General features: G+C 37.5%; 1 protein-coding gene across 1 annotated transcript in view; it reads left to right on the top strand.

The window, feature by feature from the left end:
* Positions 1-12,475, top strand: part of thoc2 (THO complex 2) — a 126,314-nt gene extending 113,839 nt beyond the window's left edge. The window contains exons 34-37 of the mRNA XM_059976947.1: positions 5,692-5,841; positions 7,982-8,048; positions 9,618-9,781; positions 12,392-12,475. Coding sequence (XP_059832930.1) covers positions 5,692-5,841; positions 7,982-8,048; positions 9,618-9,781; positions 12,392-12,475 — 465 coding nt within the window. The remainder of the gene's footprint in view (positions 1-5,691; positions 5,842-7,981; positions 8,049-9,617; positions 9,782-12,391) is intronic.
* The last annotated feature ends 3,442 nt before the right edge of the window (positions 12,476-15,917 follow it).

Raw genomic sequence — 15,917 nt, 5'->3', positions numbered from 1 at the left:
AATTATGTCCTTTTGTGTCATGACCAGAATTGAAACCATTCTGCATTCTATTTATGATCTAACCCATGTTTCAAAATTGCAACATATCATCCCTGCTCTTATATTGTATATCTTGTTAATGGAGGATCTTCAGTTAGTTCTGGGGCCTCCAGGTATTAATTTACCAATAGTCTAGTTGAGTTAAGATATTATTAATGATGTCAACTTATTTTGTAAGTCATTATAATTATCTTGACCAATGTATTTAAAATATGGAATCTGAAATACTAGGCATAATAGAAAAGGTTTTAGGCTATCCATGTTATTGTGCACGTCTTTCACCTCCAAAAGAAATGTGTCTTGTGCACATGATGCCACTGAAGGATCCATAACAACGGGTCCAAAAAGGACTAATGTTAGTTTGTAAGTAGTTGACATAATTATGTAATGAAGGGAGGGGAGTGGGAACTATGGCAGCATTATGCCAGTGTTGCATCAGAAATATGTAAATAACAGTGGCATAAAGAAACAAAGTGGTGCATAGAGTAATTGACTGAGGAGGACAGAGAGGGAAAGTTCATGTTACTGTAATTAGAATAATTATTACTTTGGCCAAACGTCTCCTCAGCTAGATGGGGCTAGACTTGAAGGATACAAATAAGTAATTTTTGGAAGGATAACCTTCAATCCAAGAGTTAAAAGTAGTTTCAGTAAGAGAAACAATTCATTGATGAAGTAATTTATTAAACAGGATGTAGCTTAGAGCAGTCCAAATACACTTGTTTTGCAAAGAAAGGGGGAGATTGCTTAAGCAAAAACAATTTATAATGTTACCAAAAGTCAAAGATAAACAATTATGTTCAGTGCAATGAGATGCAAGCAGATAAAGACCCAACAATTTGTTGGGAATGAAAATGGAATGTGGACCTTTTGATGTCATTTAAAAGCAGTGGATTGAGACATGCGAGGTAGTAGCAAATGTGATTGCTCAGAAGATATTTATCTTGAGGTGAAGAAAAGTATTGGAGGAAGAGCATAGTTGCAAGTTGGATGACAGAATCCATTTGAATATTCACACTGAATGACAAGATTATTGTGAAGTCAATCCAGGGGATGTTGTTTTCGTTCAAATCAGAAACAGTGAGAATAAAGAGTCTCCCTTTTTGAAGCTAGAAGAAACCCTGGATTGAAATTCTTGTCATAAATCTGTTAAATACTTTGGAAGAACAGTAAATGAAGGTTTTAAAGTATGTAATAGAAGCGCAAAGGAAAAGGAAGTTAACATTAAATCAGCTGAATGCTTTCAGCAATTTATACCTTTCACTGTCATGCCAAAGGGCAGCACATTAGTTCAGAATTTCCAGTTCAGAGGAGTTAAATCCATATAATTTCTTCCAGTTAATCTTAGAATCGGATTTTGAAGATTTTAATATATAATCTTAGATCTTAGTATTATTGAACATTGGAAGGTTCAATTTATCCAACATTTCCAGATTTTGCTTTTTGTGGTTGAGCTGAAAATGTTTCAGTTGATGTGAAATATTGAAATTACACTTTGGTTTGTCAAGGGAATAAGTTAACTTCACGTTTGTGCACAAGCATAATTTTGCTGCGTGTCTGGATTTTGAATAATCTAAGCAGTTTTGGCAGCACTAGTACAGAACCAATACATTCTGCTTAAATGTTGCTGAATCATACAAGTTTATTTTCAGTTATTTAGAATACACTGTGAGAAATCTTCTGTTTATGAACTTAGTTTATTTACTGTTACCTTATAGCTCATGTTATTTTTTGAATTGTGTCAATACACACGGTGGCTTTTGGTGAAGGTATTATGTTATGTCATGTTATGTGAGCTATTTTAACTGCTTGCAACCAAATTTTGATGCTTTTCATTGTGCAAGAAATACTACATTTTCTCCGTCCCTTTTATTTTCAGATTATTCCATTAAATACTTGGTAACAATAATTCATTTGTTTAAAATGTGAATATGATTGGTGTATTTGTGTTGGACAGGTTAATCTATTTTGCATTCTGTTCAATCTTCTTTGGAGTTTCAATAATAGTTTAGGTTTCTGATCCTACTCTCATCTCACCAAGGATTTTCCACTCTTCAAGAAGGGAGGGAGGCAGAAGAAAGGAAATTATAGATCAGTTAGTTTGACCTCAGTGGTTGGGAAGATGTTGGAATTAAGGATGTAGTTTCAGAGTACTTGGAGGCATATGATAAAATAGGCTGTCGTCAGCATGGCTTCCTCGGGAACATCTTTCCTCAGGAAGTAACAAGCAGTATAGACAAAGGAGAATTGATTGATGCTGTATTCTTGGATTTTCAGAAGGCCTTTTACAGGTTGCCACACATGAAGCTGCTTAAAGGAGCCCATGGTTTTACAGGAAAGATACCAGCATGAATAGAGCATTTGCTGATTGACAGGAGGCAAAGAGTGGGAATAAAGGGAGTCTTTTCTGGTTGGCTGCTAGTGACTAGTGGAGTTCCACAGGGATCTGTGTTGGGACCTCTTCTTTGTACATTATACCTGTCAATGACTTGGATGATGGAATTGATGGCTTTCTGGCCAAGTTGGTGGATGATACGAAGATAGGTGGAGGGGCAGGTCATTTTGAGCAAGTAGAGAGGCTACAGAAGGACTTAGACAGCTTCAGAGTATGGGCAGATGGAATATAGTGTCAGGAAGTGCCTAGTCATGCACTTTGATAAAAGAAAATGGTTTTCTAAATGGAGAGAAAATTCAAAAATCTGAGGTGCAAAGCAACTTGTGAGTCAATGTGTAGGATTCCCTAAAGGTTAAATTGCAGGTTGAGTCAGCGGTGAGGAAGGCATTCATTTTGGGAGGACTAAAATATAAAAGCAGCTCTGTACTGTGAAGGCTATATAAGGTACGTGAGGTCTCATGGAGTATTATGAGCAATTTTGAGTCCCTTATCTAATAAAAGATGTGCTGATGTTGGAGTCGGTTCAAAGGAGGTGAACAAAAAATGATTCCAGGATTGAAAGGCTTGTCATAAGAGGAACATTTGATAGCTTTGGGCTGCTGCTCACTGGAATTTAGCTGAATGAGGGGTGACTTCATTGAAAGCTATCAAATGTTGAGAGGCCTCGATAGAGTGGATGTGAAGAGCATGTTTCCTATGGTGGGTGGGGTCTAGGACCTGAGGACACAGCCTCAAAATAGAGGGACGTCCTTTTAGAATGGAGATGAGGAGGAATTCCTTTAACCAGAGAGTGGTGAATTTGTGGAATTTGTTGTCACAGGTGGCTGTGAAGGTCAAGTCATTGGATATATTTATGGTACAGGTTGATGAGATTCTTGATTGGTCAGGGCACAAAGGATACAGGGAGAATGCAGGAGATTAGGGCTGAGGAGGAAAATGGATCAGCTATGATGAAATGGCAGAGCAGACTCAATAGGCCAAATGGCATAATTCTGCTTCTATATCATTTGTTCTTACGAATTTTTACATTATCTCATTCAGAGCCATTATTTCATTTCAGCTTTTATTTTCTTCATGTTATGTTTTGTAACTCCAAAACATAAAACTGATTTAAAGGAAAAGACGGAGAGTCCGAAATGTGAGCCTAATTTAGTATTTAGTTTAAACGAGGCATGCCCATATCATGTGGTGACGTGATGAGAATATATTTACAATATTACTGAAATACCACTGAAAAATGAAATACAGTATCTCATATCTAAATTTATTTTTGTATATCCTTGTCTAAATTGTTACTCAGATATTTTTTGGGATTGTTTTTGAAGATTGGTACATGATCTACAATAACAATATTTGGGTGGAAAAGTTCTGATTTGCTCATTTGGTCAAAACACAAAACATCTGATGAAAATGTTATTCTTGTTGTTGGAATTTGTATGCAGTGGGGAATGTTTACAAGGAAGCTTTTTTGTTCCCTCAATAAATTCTTGTAAGTTAATATAAATTATGTTGTGGGTTTGTTGCAGGATTATTGAAGATTAATGTACATCAACTTTCTAAAATTTTGATTTGTTTCTTTCTGACTAGTTGACTAAAGAAACCATAATAATAAGTTTCCAAATAAACATAAATTTGAAACCAGAAAGGTGTTTTAAAACTGTGTGAATTTGTCTCTTAGACAGCCACTGTTCCATTATATAGCCACAGCAGTCTCTTCTGTATAAAGAAATATAAACCGAAATGTAGCGTCACCCCAGTAGTGATTTTTATTTTAACTTATTTTGTTATCTTTGTACTTTGATCTTGAGACACACTTTGAGAATGTTTTATTAATCTAGTCTCTCTTCAGTGCTTGCTTAGGGAGTGTTTCTCTTTAGTCATCCAAAGATTACTTGTAAGGGCATTTTTAAATGAAACCCTACAGTCCCTGTTAGGTTTTAATTCAATTCCCAATCTTCATTGCATTCCCTGAGTGAAGACAATACTGCCTTCCAGTCCCTTAATCTCTTTTCCACCACCATGTTCTCCCCATCACTAGATTGGTTCAAGGGAAATCAGCTAATTTCCTGGTGAAGAGGGCAGACCTGGGGGAGCTTTCATAAATTCCATGATCATATTGTATTTTTATTAATGTATGAAGTGCTAAGGTATATTTTGCATTATAACGTGATGTTGCATGGCCAGTGTAATGGAGCATATAAAAATATTGTGACATTGCTTCCAAGGACAGTTTAATACTAAGCATGCTTACAAAGAAAGCCGTAAGCAATATTTACCTTTTGAGTTTTCTATATTTTAGCATTTGAAATTTATGATGACCATTGGTTTTTAACTACATGTATTCTACAGATTACGTTGAAGCTCTTTGAATACAATGGTCTATTAAAATGCAATTTAACCAAAATTGTTATGTTCAATCACAAATGTTATTGGGCTAACGCCACTGTTTAAACACTCTATTCTGAGTTTCTCTTTTCACCATATCCATGTATAAATGTAAATTAGTACAGGGCAATCCCTGGGTAACATCTGAGTTCACTTACTGGGAGCTGTACGTATATTCATTTCTCTGTAAGTCAGAAATGTGCATTTAATATAATGCATTTCATATTGCTCTGCATGCACTTGAAGAGTTCAATTATTGAATATTTTCCCAAACACTACTGTATCCAATCATTAATGAGCACCATACAACATCATTATTAACATCTGGAAAATGCTTTAAAAACCTATAGAAGAATGTGCATCAAGTGGGATTTTCCTGAATCAGATCACCTAACCTGGGGGTTCCCTGTGCAAACAAAATTAAAGTGAAGTCTCAGTCTCCCTGGGAATTTGTGTGTTTCTGGAAGTTGTGGCTACTAATTGGCAATGGAAATTTCTGCCTTTCACTGACAAGTTGAAATGAAATATGTTTTCTTTATTTTAGTTTATCTTAAAGATATTTTATATTTACTAATTTTTATTTCAATGATTTAACTACTTTTTGCATCTTCAATATCCTTAATGATCTTGCTTCTTACACTGGTGTTCAATGATTTAGATCTACTGATGAAATCGTTTGAGTGAAGACCTCAATAAAATCATCTTGTTTTCAGTTGTGTGTTTTGAACCTGAAGCCAGCTAACAAGCAAATGTATTATTGCATTGAAATTTTTATTGTATTAAAGAGGATGTTTTATTTGACTTTAATGGAATGTTATTTAATTCTGTTGAGACATTGTCATCATAAGTGTGCCTTGCATCATTTTTAACAGCATCATAGCCCGCATCATACCAACCATAGTACAGGCACACAGTCAAAGAGTAAAGAAAGAGAAATGGAGAAGAAAGAAGTGGAGAAGTTAAGGGATCGGTCAAGAGAGAGGGAAAAGAAAGAAGATAAAGAACGAAAAGAGCGCAAGAGGGTACGGTTGATAGCAAAGCAGATTTAAACCAGAACTAAACAGTTTTCAACATTGCAGTTTTTTTTTACCAGTGACATCTATAAATATGAATCTGAATATTAACTGTTGTGCAGAGCTTTTTTTTCTGCTTTTGATATTTCTTGAGTTGTACTGAAAAACTGGAAGAAGCTTGGAGTGATGATAAATATATTTCTTGCATTTGCTTTGACTAAGATGGGACTTGACTAAAAGTCATGTAACCTCTCAACAGGGTGAATTTAATTTCCAGAAATGTTGACTGGAGTGCTTGAGGCTTAGATGGGGCAATTTTGTTCATTCTGTAGGGTATTATAACACAGAATGTTGTTAAGTCCATCCAGGTAAGAGGCCGTACCAGACCTTGCATTAGGAAATTAGCCTAGTCAGGTGATCAGATTTTCTGGTGACCATTTAAGAAAAGCAATCATTTCTCAAAGTTTTCCAATAGTTATGGGTAAGGATAAGACCTAACAGGGTAAAGTAGTAGATTGGGAGCAGTTGTTATTAGGTAATCGACATCTGAATTGTAGAAGCCATCTCAAAGTCAGATGGTCAGAATTTAGAACCATCATAATCCTGTGAGGAAGAAAGTTAAAGTTCAGGAACCATGGATGATAAGAGATGTTATAATTTTAGTCAGAGTGAAAAAGAAAGCATGGGTAATATTTCAGAAGCTGAAATTGGACAGGGTTATAGAAGAATATAAAGCAAACAAGAAGAACTTAAAACAGAATCAGGAGAGCTACAAGGCCACTAAACATGCCCTTGACAGGTAGGATTAGGAAGAATCGCAAGGCATTATAAAAATAAAGGTAATTCCACTCGGACAAAGGGAATTTATATGTTAAGCAAAAGGAAGTGGGCAAAATACTAAATGAGAAAGAGGTATCTGTTTTCAGTAAAGAGTAAAACATGGAGGATAGTGAGATCAGGGAGGGGTGTATTCATATTCTAGGGCATGTTAAAATCAAGGAGGAGGTGCTGTTAGGTCACTTGAGGAGCATTAAAGTGAATAGGACCTGGCCTGATGGGATCCTGGGTTATTGATAGAGGCAAGAGAGAAGACTGGGGTCTTGACTGAGATCTTTGACTCCTCTTTAGCCACATGTAAGATCTCAGAGGATTGGAGAAAGCCAATATTATTCCTCTGTCTAAGAGGAGCAGTAAAGACAAGCCAGGAAATCACGCTTAGACTGGATAAACCTTGCATCAGTTGTAGGGAAATTTTTGGAAATGATTCTTGAGGATTTAATCTGTTTGCTTCTAGCCTAGACTTTGCTCACAAAAGGCCATGGAGTTTTTGAGGAGCCAGAAAATATGATTTAAATTTGGGCAGTGTATATTGTATACATGAATTTTAGCAAAGAGATCTTGGGTACAAGTCTATAGAACCCTGGAAGCAGCAACAAAGATTGGTAGGAAGATTTAAAAAGGGCCTTTGGCCTTTATCAGTTGGGTTGTTGAGTATAAAAGTTGAAATGCTGGTTTTTACCCGTAGAAAACCTTCGTTTTGCCATTTCGACTATTACCTGCACTTCTGGTTATTGCATTACAGAAGGATGTGGGAGCTTTGGAGTGAGTGTAGAAGAGGTTCATCTGTTTGTTACTTGGATCAGAGAGTGCTAACAAAATGGAGAGGTTGGATACACTTGGAAAGTTGTTTGATTGTCAGAGGCTGAGGAGAGAATCTGATAGATGTACATCAATTTTTGAGAGGCGTAGAAAGGGTAGAAAGCCAAAGTCTTGTTGCCAAGGTGGAACTGTTATGTATTGAAGGGTGTAGCTTTAATTTGAGAGGAGGAATGTTTAAAGTTATTTTTACACATTGTGGTTGATGATTGGAGCACACTGCCAGGAAAAGTAGTAGAAGCAGATGTAATAGCAACATTGAAGAGGTATTTAGATAAGTGCATGAACAGGCAGGGAATGGAGGAGTACAGATAATTTGGCAGACGTCATTAAATTGGATCATGGTCATCTCAGAAATGTGCCAAAGGGCCTGTTCTTGTGTTGTACTATTCTACGTCCTATGTTCTCTGCAACTTTCTTTTGTCGGGAATTCCCTCTTGAATGACCTCCTTTTGTTATTCTAGGTAGGAATTTTTGTTTCTTTTCTTCTTAGGATCATTCAAATAGTGATCGAGAGAACATACAAGAATCAAAACGGCGTAAAGATGAAAATGGAACAGGTAAATATTAGTATCTTTTTTGTTGTTAAGAGTTTTAAAGACAGATTGACAGATCCAAGTCAGCTAAATGATTCCTCAATAGCTGTCGAATATAGTTAACGCAGAAAAGTGACTTAAAGTGCTGAAAAGTGGAATGAAAATGAGAGACATGATGAAGGTCTGATTCAGTGGATTAATTTTCACATTTACTTGAATAAAAAGAGACTGGATATACTTAATAGTTATGTAGTACATTGGCTCTTAGTCAAACTATAAATTTTTTCTCATTGTTTTCTGTATCCGTTACAAACCTTGCCTAAGGTGGACTGGATCATACAGGACTAGCCTAATCTTACTGACTTTCTACATCCCTGAGTTCAGTGCATTGGGTTGCAGACAACTTAGTACAGAGACTTCAGCCCAACCCATAAAACTACTGACAATCTTTATCATAAGGTGAAAATGAGGGCAGGATTTGCTTTCTTTTGAAGCCATAGAAAATATAATTGTCTTTTGAAATGTAGTTGTTTTAATGAACACTTAAAAAGTGAAACTAATTTAAAAATTAATATTGATAGCTCATTCAAAGCAAAATATTTTAGAATTTGCTCACTTTCTATGCAGTATAATCCCTATTACTCGCAGCCAAAGTAGATCCAATTACTTGAATGCCTGTAGAGTCAATGATGGAATATATTTTGGGATTCATCCTCCTGGAAATTCAGTTCACAGCTTTTGCACAAGTTTGGGACTTGAATTGCTGAATTTTAGCTGTTCTGCTGAAAAGTATAGCCTGCATATTGGCAAATACATCTTCGCCAGGTTGCACCTACCTTTTATGTCATGTTCTGGGCTCCATTGCTCATTGCCAGTGATGTACCACTCACTCACAGGTGACACTTGCCCAGAATATATTATTGCCATTCTGTAGTGTGTTAATGACCCTTAATAGTGATTGGATGAAATTCTGTTAAAGAGACAGGCATGAGTTGTTTGTAGAGATGAGAAAATAATTTGTTACTGTGCCTCTTATTGCTCCGTGAACTTAATAATGGTTTATCTCTGCCGTGTCCTCATGTGGCACTTTATTTCAACATAGAAATTTGTTACTTAAAGAAAATGCAATGGCTCAGTCTTGAGATTTAATATATTTATTTCAGGTGACATTAAAAAAAACTCGAAGTGAAATAAATCTTTGTTTATGATGATTTTGGAAGGTGTTAATTTCAGTCCAAACAAGTCTTAAAATGAAAACAAATATATAGATCTGCTTAGGGATCAAGTGAGTAAGTGTGAATTGCTAAGGTATATCAAGTGTATCCTTTGTTATGTTACAATGTTGCAAAGGATCAAAAAGAGCAAATATTGTTTTCATTTTATTGGCTTTGAGACCCAGACAACTTGTAGCACATTTTTGAACATTGCCTAGCAACTTCTTTAATCTGACAGGGAAGTAGGTCTGTTGGAAAAATGTTCAAAAATATGAAAATCTTTCAATATTGTGTTGAAGAATCGGCATATGCGTTGCAGTCAACTCAATTCATAGTGTTTTATTACTATAAAATAAATTGAGGATTGAATGTTTCACAGGTGGCTCTGGGAAAAGGAGTAAAAGTGCAAGTCCAGTAGATTCCCCACGCTCAAGTGAGAAGGAGAAAAATAAGAGCTCAAAATCTGCCTCTGGTAAAGACAGGGATAAAAACGACTCCATCAAATTAGAAAAAATAGAGAAAAGTTCAACTGCCAGCAAAAAGGTATGGTAGGTTATTTAGTTTTGATAAGAAATTGCCAATTTAATTAATTTAGGTTAAAATGTATAACAAATTTTAGTTTTTGATACTTTACTGTAAAAATATAATCTTATGATTAGATTGGAACAGGGCAGAATCAGCAACTTTCCTGGAGAAACACATGCTACTGATGTTTAATTAACTACTACAGTTCCTAGATATTAATTAAAAGTACAATTATTTGAGAGCATGCAGCAGACCAGCTGTATCTTAAAATAATTGTTATTTGTTTCAAATGGAAATATTTTACTTCCAAAATATTAATAATTAATGGTTTTGACTCTTGCCTTTAAATGTCCAACCAAATGTGACTTGGAACTATTGCTGTTTATATTTAATAATTTTGCATGTAATGATAATGAAGAAAATAAAGAACTAATTGGTGATGAGCTACTCTATTATCCAGTGGCAGTGTTCAAAGGTTCTATTTAATGTCAGAAAAATGTACGTAATTTACATCCTGAAATGCTTTTTCTTCGCAAAACATCCACAAAAATAGAGAAGTGCCCCAAAGAATGAATGACAGTTAAACGAGAGACCCCCAAACCGCCCCCCCCAGCTTCCCCCTCATGGGCATGAGCAGTGACAAGCAACAATCCCCTCTCCTCCCCCACCAGCAAAATAAAAAGTGCCCCCACTACCAAGCACGAGTGTGAGCTAAGTGATAGCAAAGACACAGTACCTTGCAGTTACCCCAAAGACTATCGTAGTTCATCTGGCATTCGGCAACCCACAAGTTTTCTCTCCCTCTCCCTCTCCCTCTCCCTCTCCCTCTCCCTCTCCCTCTCCCTCTCCCTCTCCCTCTCCCTCTCCCTCTCCCTCTCCCTCTCCCTCTCCCTCTCCCTCTCCCTCTCCCTCTCCCTCTCCCTCTCCCTCCCCCTCCCCCTCCCCCTCTCCCTCTCCCTCTCCCTCCCCCTCCCCCTCCCCCTCTCTCTCCCTCCCTCTCCCCCCCCCTAATTAGGGAGAGGAAGGTGTCCCCCATTTTCACAGCGAGTGGGAGACATATCAACAACCCACTGGTTTATGATATTAAGAAGCCTGTTTAATCGTTTTTTATGAGCTCTGTGCCCGAAGGTCGTAAAGCTCTCGGGTCTTCAGGCTCACAGTGAAAGATTTTCCTGCCTCACCAATGACATATGAGTCTCCTGCTGTGGCACTGACCCTTGATCCACCCATCTCCAAAGCCCCGAGATCTTAGGCTTCAAAACACTAGGCTGCCTCTCAGGCCTACCCCATGGCGTGCCTGAAACCCCAAGAATGGGTCCCATTCCCACAAAGAACTGAAGTCAGTGGGTAACTCCAGGTCAGGGTCTTCAAAAGAACCCTGAAAGGGAAAAATAAAGATATTAAAGATGGAAAAGAACTGTTTCCAAAGATGCAAGCAAAGAGGTTGCCGTTTAGCACCATCTTAACTCCGCCTCGTATCCGAGGTACCCTATTATCTGAACATTATGTTGTCCATATACCTAGGAACATGTCCTTGGTTACACCAGTCGATTTCTGGTTTATGATATCTTTGAATCAGAAAATTTAGATGTCATAATTTATAAAAGAAACCTGCAAGCTCATTAATTTTAAGAGCTAAATCTAGAACCCTATATAATTTGTGTGGAACAAAGATTGTTCCTATTTTTGGTCTCTGTGATCCAACTCTGCTTATTGTCTCCAAAACATTCCATTAACATTCTAGCTTTGTCTTCACTACCTAATCTTACCCTCACACTTCAAATTTGTTCCCTGCTTCTGTAACCACTTCCGACTTTCCAATCTGAGGTAACAGTGATACAGATTAATGCTAGAATAGCAGCATCATTCCACTTCAGCATTTCATGTGATCATTAAAGGATTGTTGTTCCCTTTGAATGGAGAAAAGCAGAGAGAGCAAGCTTTGTTTGTAATTATACCGTACTGAAATACCACAATGGAATGATCATTGACCTGGATTTTATGGAAGGAGGTCTGACTGGAATACTGGGCATACTTGATTTAATACTGGGATGTGAAGTGGATCAGCAACAGGGCCCACTTTTTTCTTGGTGCTGTGGAAGTAAAATGAGGACTGACCAGGGTTAATAAAATGCTTTTGGAGACAAATCTCTGAAATTTTCAGTGATGCTCTTTTTTTAAAAAACCTACAAAGAACTGTGAGGACTGTTGAGAGGATCATAGAGATGGGGGGTGTCTCTTCTACCCATCAGAGATATTTATTCAGAGCACTGCATATGCAGAGCCTATAACATTGTCAATGACCCCTTCCTTCTGTCCAGCAATTTCCTTCACCCCTTACCAGGCAGAAGGTACCATAGCATTAGGACAGTAACTGTTTAGATGGGAAACAGCTTTTTCCTTCAGGCCGAAACACTACTGAACTCTCTGCCACCACCCAGGTCTCATCACGTATGAAATGCCAGCAGCGTTTACTTTTTAACTTTTGACTTGATATGGAGGAATATTACTCCATTTGCAGGTATATGTGTCTATGGTAGAATGACAAACTTGAATGCAGCCAATATGACTAATCAATTCAACCTGTCAAAATCTTGTCATATTTTATTTGTTTAATATTTTCAACAGGAATCCAGGCATGACAAAGGAGAGAAGAAAGAAAAGCGTGAGAGTAGTGGATTGAAAGATGACAAAAAACAATATCCTTTTTAATTGATCCTATGCTTGTGGAAATGGGTTCATGACAAAACTAGAATAATCTTAAAATTGATATACCATACAAAAAGCTCCAATGCCAACCACCATTATTTTCCTCACATTTGGAGTCTCACCTTACAGAATCAGAATCAGGTTTATTATCAGTGAAGTGTGTCATGAAATTTGTTGTTTTGCAGCAGTAGTACAATGCAAGATATAAAAATCTCTACAGTTATAAAAATAAAAAGTACAAAAGAGAAATAACAAGTTAGTGTTCATGAACCATTCAGAAATTTCATGGCAGAGGGGAAGAAGCAGTTCCTAAAATGTTAAGCCTAAATCTTCAGGCTCCTCGATGTTATTAAGGAGAAGAGGGCGTGAACTGGATGGTAAGAGTCATTTAGTGATGGATGCCTTCTTGGGCCATTGCTTCTTGAAGATGTGGGGAGGCTTGTGTCCTTGATGGAGTTGGCTGATTCTGTCATCCTTTGCAATTGATTTCAGTCTTATGCATTGGAGCCACTATGCCAGTCAGAATGCTCTCCACTATGCATCTGTAGAAATTAGCAAGAGTGACATGCCAAATTTCCTTAAACTCCTCATGAAATATGGCATACCTTCTTTGTGATGCATCATTGTATTGGGCCCAAGATAGATCCTCTGAGATATTGATGCCCAGAAACTTTGAAGCAGCTTGCTCTTTCTACTGTTGACCCTTTAATGAAGTTTGGAGTGTGTTCTCTCAACTTCCCTCCCTTTGTAATTAATTCCTTGCTCTTGCTAACGCTGGGTGCAGGATGTTTTTGCCACATGATAAATTTACATCCCTTATACAGTTTCCAGAATCACTCCAGTTTTACAGTGCTTGCTTATCTTTTGTTAGAAAGTCAATGGTATAATTGACACATTCTGACTTTTTTTCTTAATAATCGTACTCATAAATCCTCAGAAAAACATAGATAATGAAGAATAACACAACTAATGGTAAGGTATTGATTTTGGTATAAAATAGTCAAGTGTTATTTTCTTGCATTACAACAAACAGTTCTCTCTGTCAGTTTATGGTTCTTGCATTTTTTTTCTTTGAATAGAATTTGGTAAGCAAAACATTAAGAAAATCTGCGCAATATGGTGCAGAAGGCAAAGGAAGTACAAAGTAATTTAAGTCAAAATAGAGCATAGATATCTATATTTCTGTAGTTGGATGTTAGAAAATGCTTTTATTTGAGAGGAGACATCCAGGATTAACTGACTAAGTAATAAGAATAAATTGTTTCTAAACAGAAACACCAATTTGGGAACCACTTATGCTTGTTATCTGAATTCCTTATACCAAAAGGATGCTTTAAAATTCAAAGTAAAGTTTTGTTATCACATGCAACCCTGAGGTTCTTTTTCTGTGGGCACACTTAGTAAATCTATAGAACAGTAACTGTAAACTACAGTAACTGTTAACTGTAAACAAACTGTGCAAATGCAGATATAACAAAAAAGCAATTAATAACGAGAATGAAATAACAATATAACAGTCTTTAAATGAGTGTAGCTGTTCCCTTTTGTTCCAGAGCCTGATGGTTGAAGGGTAGTAACTGTTCTTGAACCTGGTGGTGAGTCCGGAGGCATCAGTACCTTCTATCTGATGGCAGCAGTGAGAAAAGTGCATGGTCTGGGTGTTGAGGATCTTTGATGATGGATGCTACTTTTCTACGGCAACATTTCATGTAGATGTGCTCAATGATTTGGAGGGTTTTACCCATGATATACTGGGCCAAATCCACTAGCTTTTGTAGGGTTTTCTGCTCAAAGGCATTGGCGTTCCCATACCAGGCATAATGCAGCCAGTCAGCTTACTTTCCACCTCACAACTATGGAAGTTAGCCAAGTTTTTCAATGACATGCCGAACCTCCACAGACTCTTGAGGAAGCAGAGGTGCTGTTGTGCTTCCTTTGCAATAATAGTTATTTGATAGGTCCGGGACAAGTCCTCTGAGATAGTGACAGCAAGGAATTTAAAGTTACTGACCCTCTCTACCTCTAATCCTCCGATGATTACTGGCTCATGGACCTCTGGTTTCCCTTTCCTGAAGTCTACAATCAGGATAAAATGGATGTAAGTTTAGATGATTATAACATGAGAAAAAGACGATGTTCCTTACTAAATCGGTGACTCACAGTCTTGTGGGGCTTAGTGGAAAGGGCATATTGCTGCTTGGCTTTATGCTTGCTGTGAGATGATCTGTCTTGTATTGATTCATATTGTGACAATATTCTGTTAAGCTACTTTTAAGTTTTCCTCGCTGTGACTAAAACACCTCCCTGCTGAGATAAGACTTATTTGATGTACACTGCAAAATTGGAAATGTGTTGTAATAGCACAAGATACCAGAAGTATGCAAAGAGCATCTATACATGGTTCAACCTATGTTCTAGTCTCTTTGACACTTCCAGCTTGCGGAGGGGCATTGGCATTCAGAAATACAATGAAAATTTCACAGTAATGCAAGGTAATTGCTGTTCTAGTGGGAGTAAGAGTCAATTAAAGATGTGTACCAGTTTCAGCACAGTAGGTCCAGCTGTTGACCACTTAGTGAATCATTGTAGCTAGGGTGGAGAATATTTCAGAAACAGAATGATATAGATTATGAGGAGAGACAAGTTTGCATTATTTGCCTTGAAGCAAGGAGATACAGTAGGTATACATCTGAAAGTCATAAATGGTTTTGATCGTTTCTCCTGATTTGCTCTTTTCAGTAGTGGTTGTTTAGAAACTCCCTGACCTTTATGATTGCCTTGGGCAGGGATAGGAGCGGATGGTGAATGATGCTGTTAGGTGGGAGTTTGGGAGTGTAAGTTGGGAATGGATGTACTCGAGGAAATGCACAACAGAGATGTGGAGGTTGGTTAGGGAGTACTTGCACAGGGTTCTGGTTAGGTTTGTCCCACTGAGGCAGGGAAAGGATGAAGGAACCTTAGTTGATGAAATGTGGAACATCTAGTCGGAGAGGAAGAAAGAAGCCTACTTAAGGTTTAGGAAGCAACAATATGAATCTAGAGAGTAACAAGGCAGCCAGGAAGGAACTGAAAAATTGACTTTGGAGAGCTGGAAGGCCTTGGCGAGTAAGATTAAGGAAAACCCCAAGGTGATCTACATGTACGTGAAGAACAGAAGGATGACTAGAGTGCTGGAAGAACTAAACAGGTTTAGAAGATTGAAGATTGTTTAATGTCATTACCAGTACAGAAGTGTAAAGGGGAAGAAAATTGTTTCTCCAGATATAATGCAGCACAAAAATAAAACACAATAAGATACAGAACACAATAATATCATAGTTGCCACAACAACGTACTGGATAGCATGGTGCTATTACAGCTGAGAGAGTTCAGGTGTTCAGAGTTCAAATCTGGCATCGTTCTGTTAGGAGTCCCGTGAAATACATGGGTTTTCCCTTGGTGTTCC

This window comes from Hypanus sabinus, chromosome 8 (genome assembly GCF_030144855.1).
Source record: "Hypanus sabinus isolate sHypSab1 chromosome 8, sHypSab1.hap1, whole genome shotgun sequence".
Classification (NCBI taxonomy): Eukaryota; Metazoa; Chordata; class Chondrichthyes; order Myliobatiformes; family Dasyatidae; genus Hypanus; species Hypanus sabinus.
This window is presented reverse-complemented; position numbering and strand designations above follow the sequence as displayed.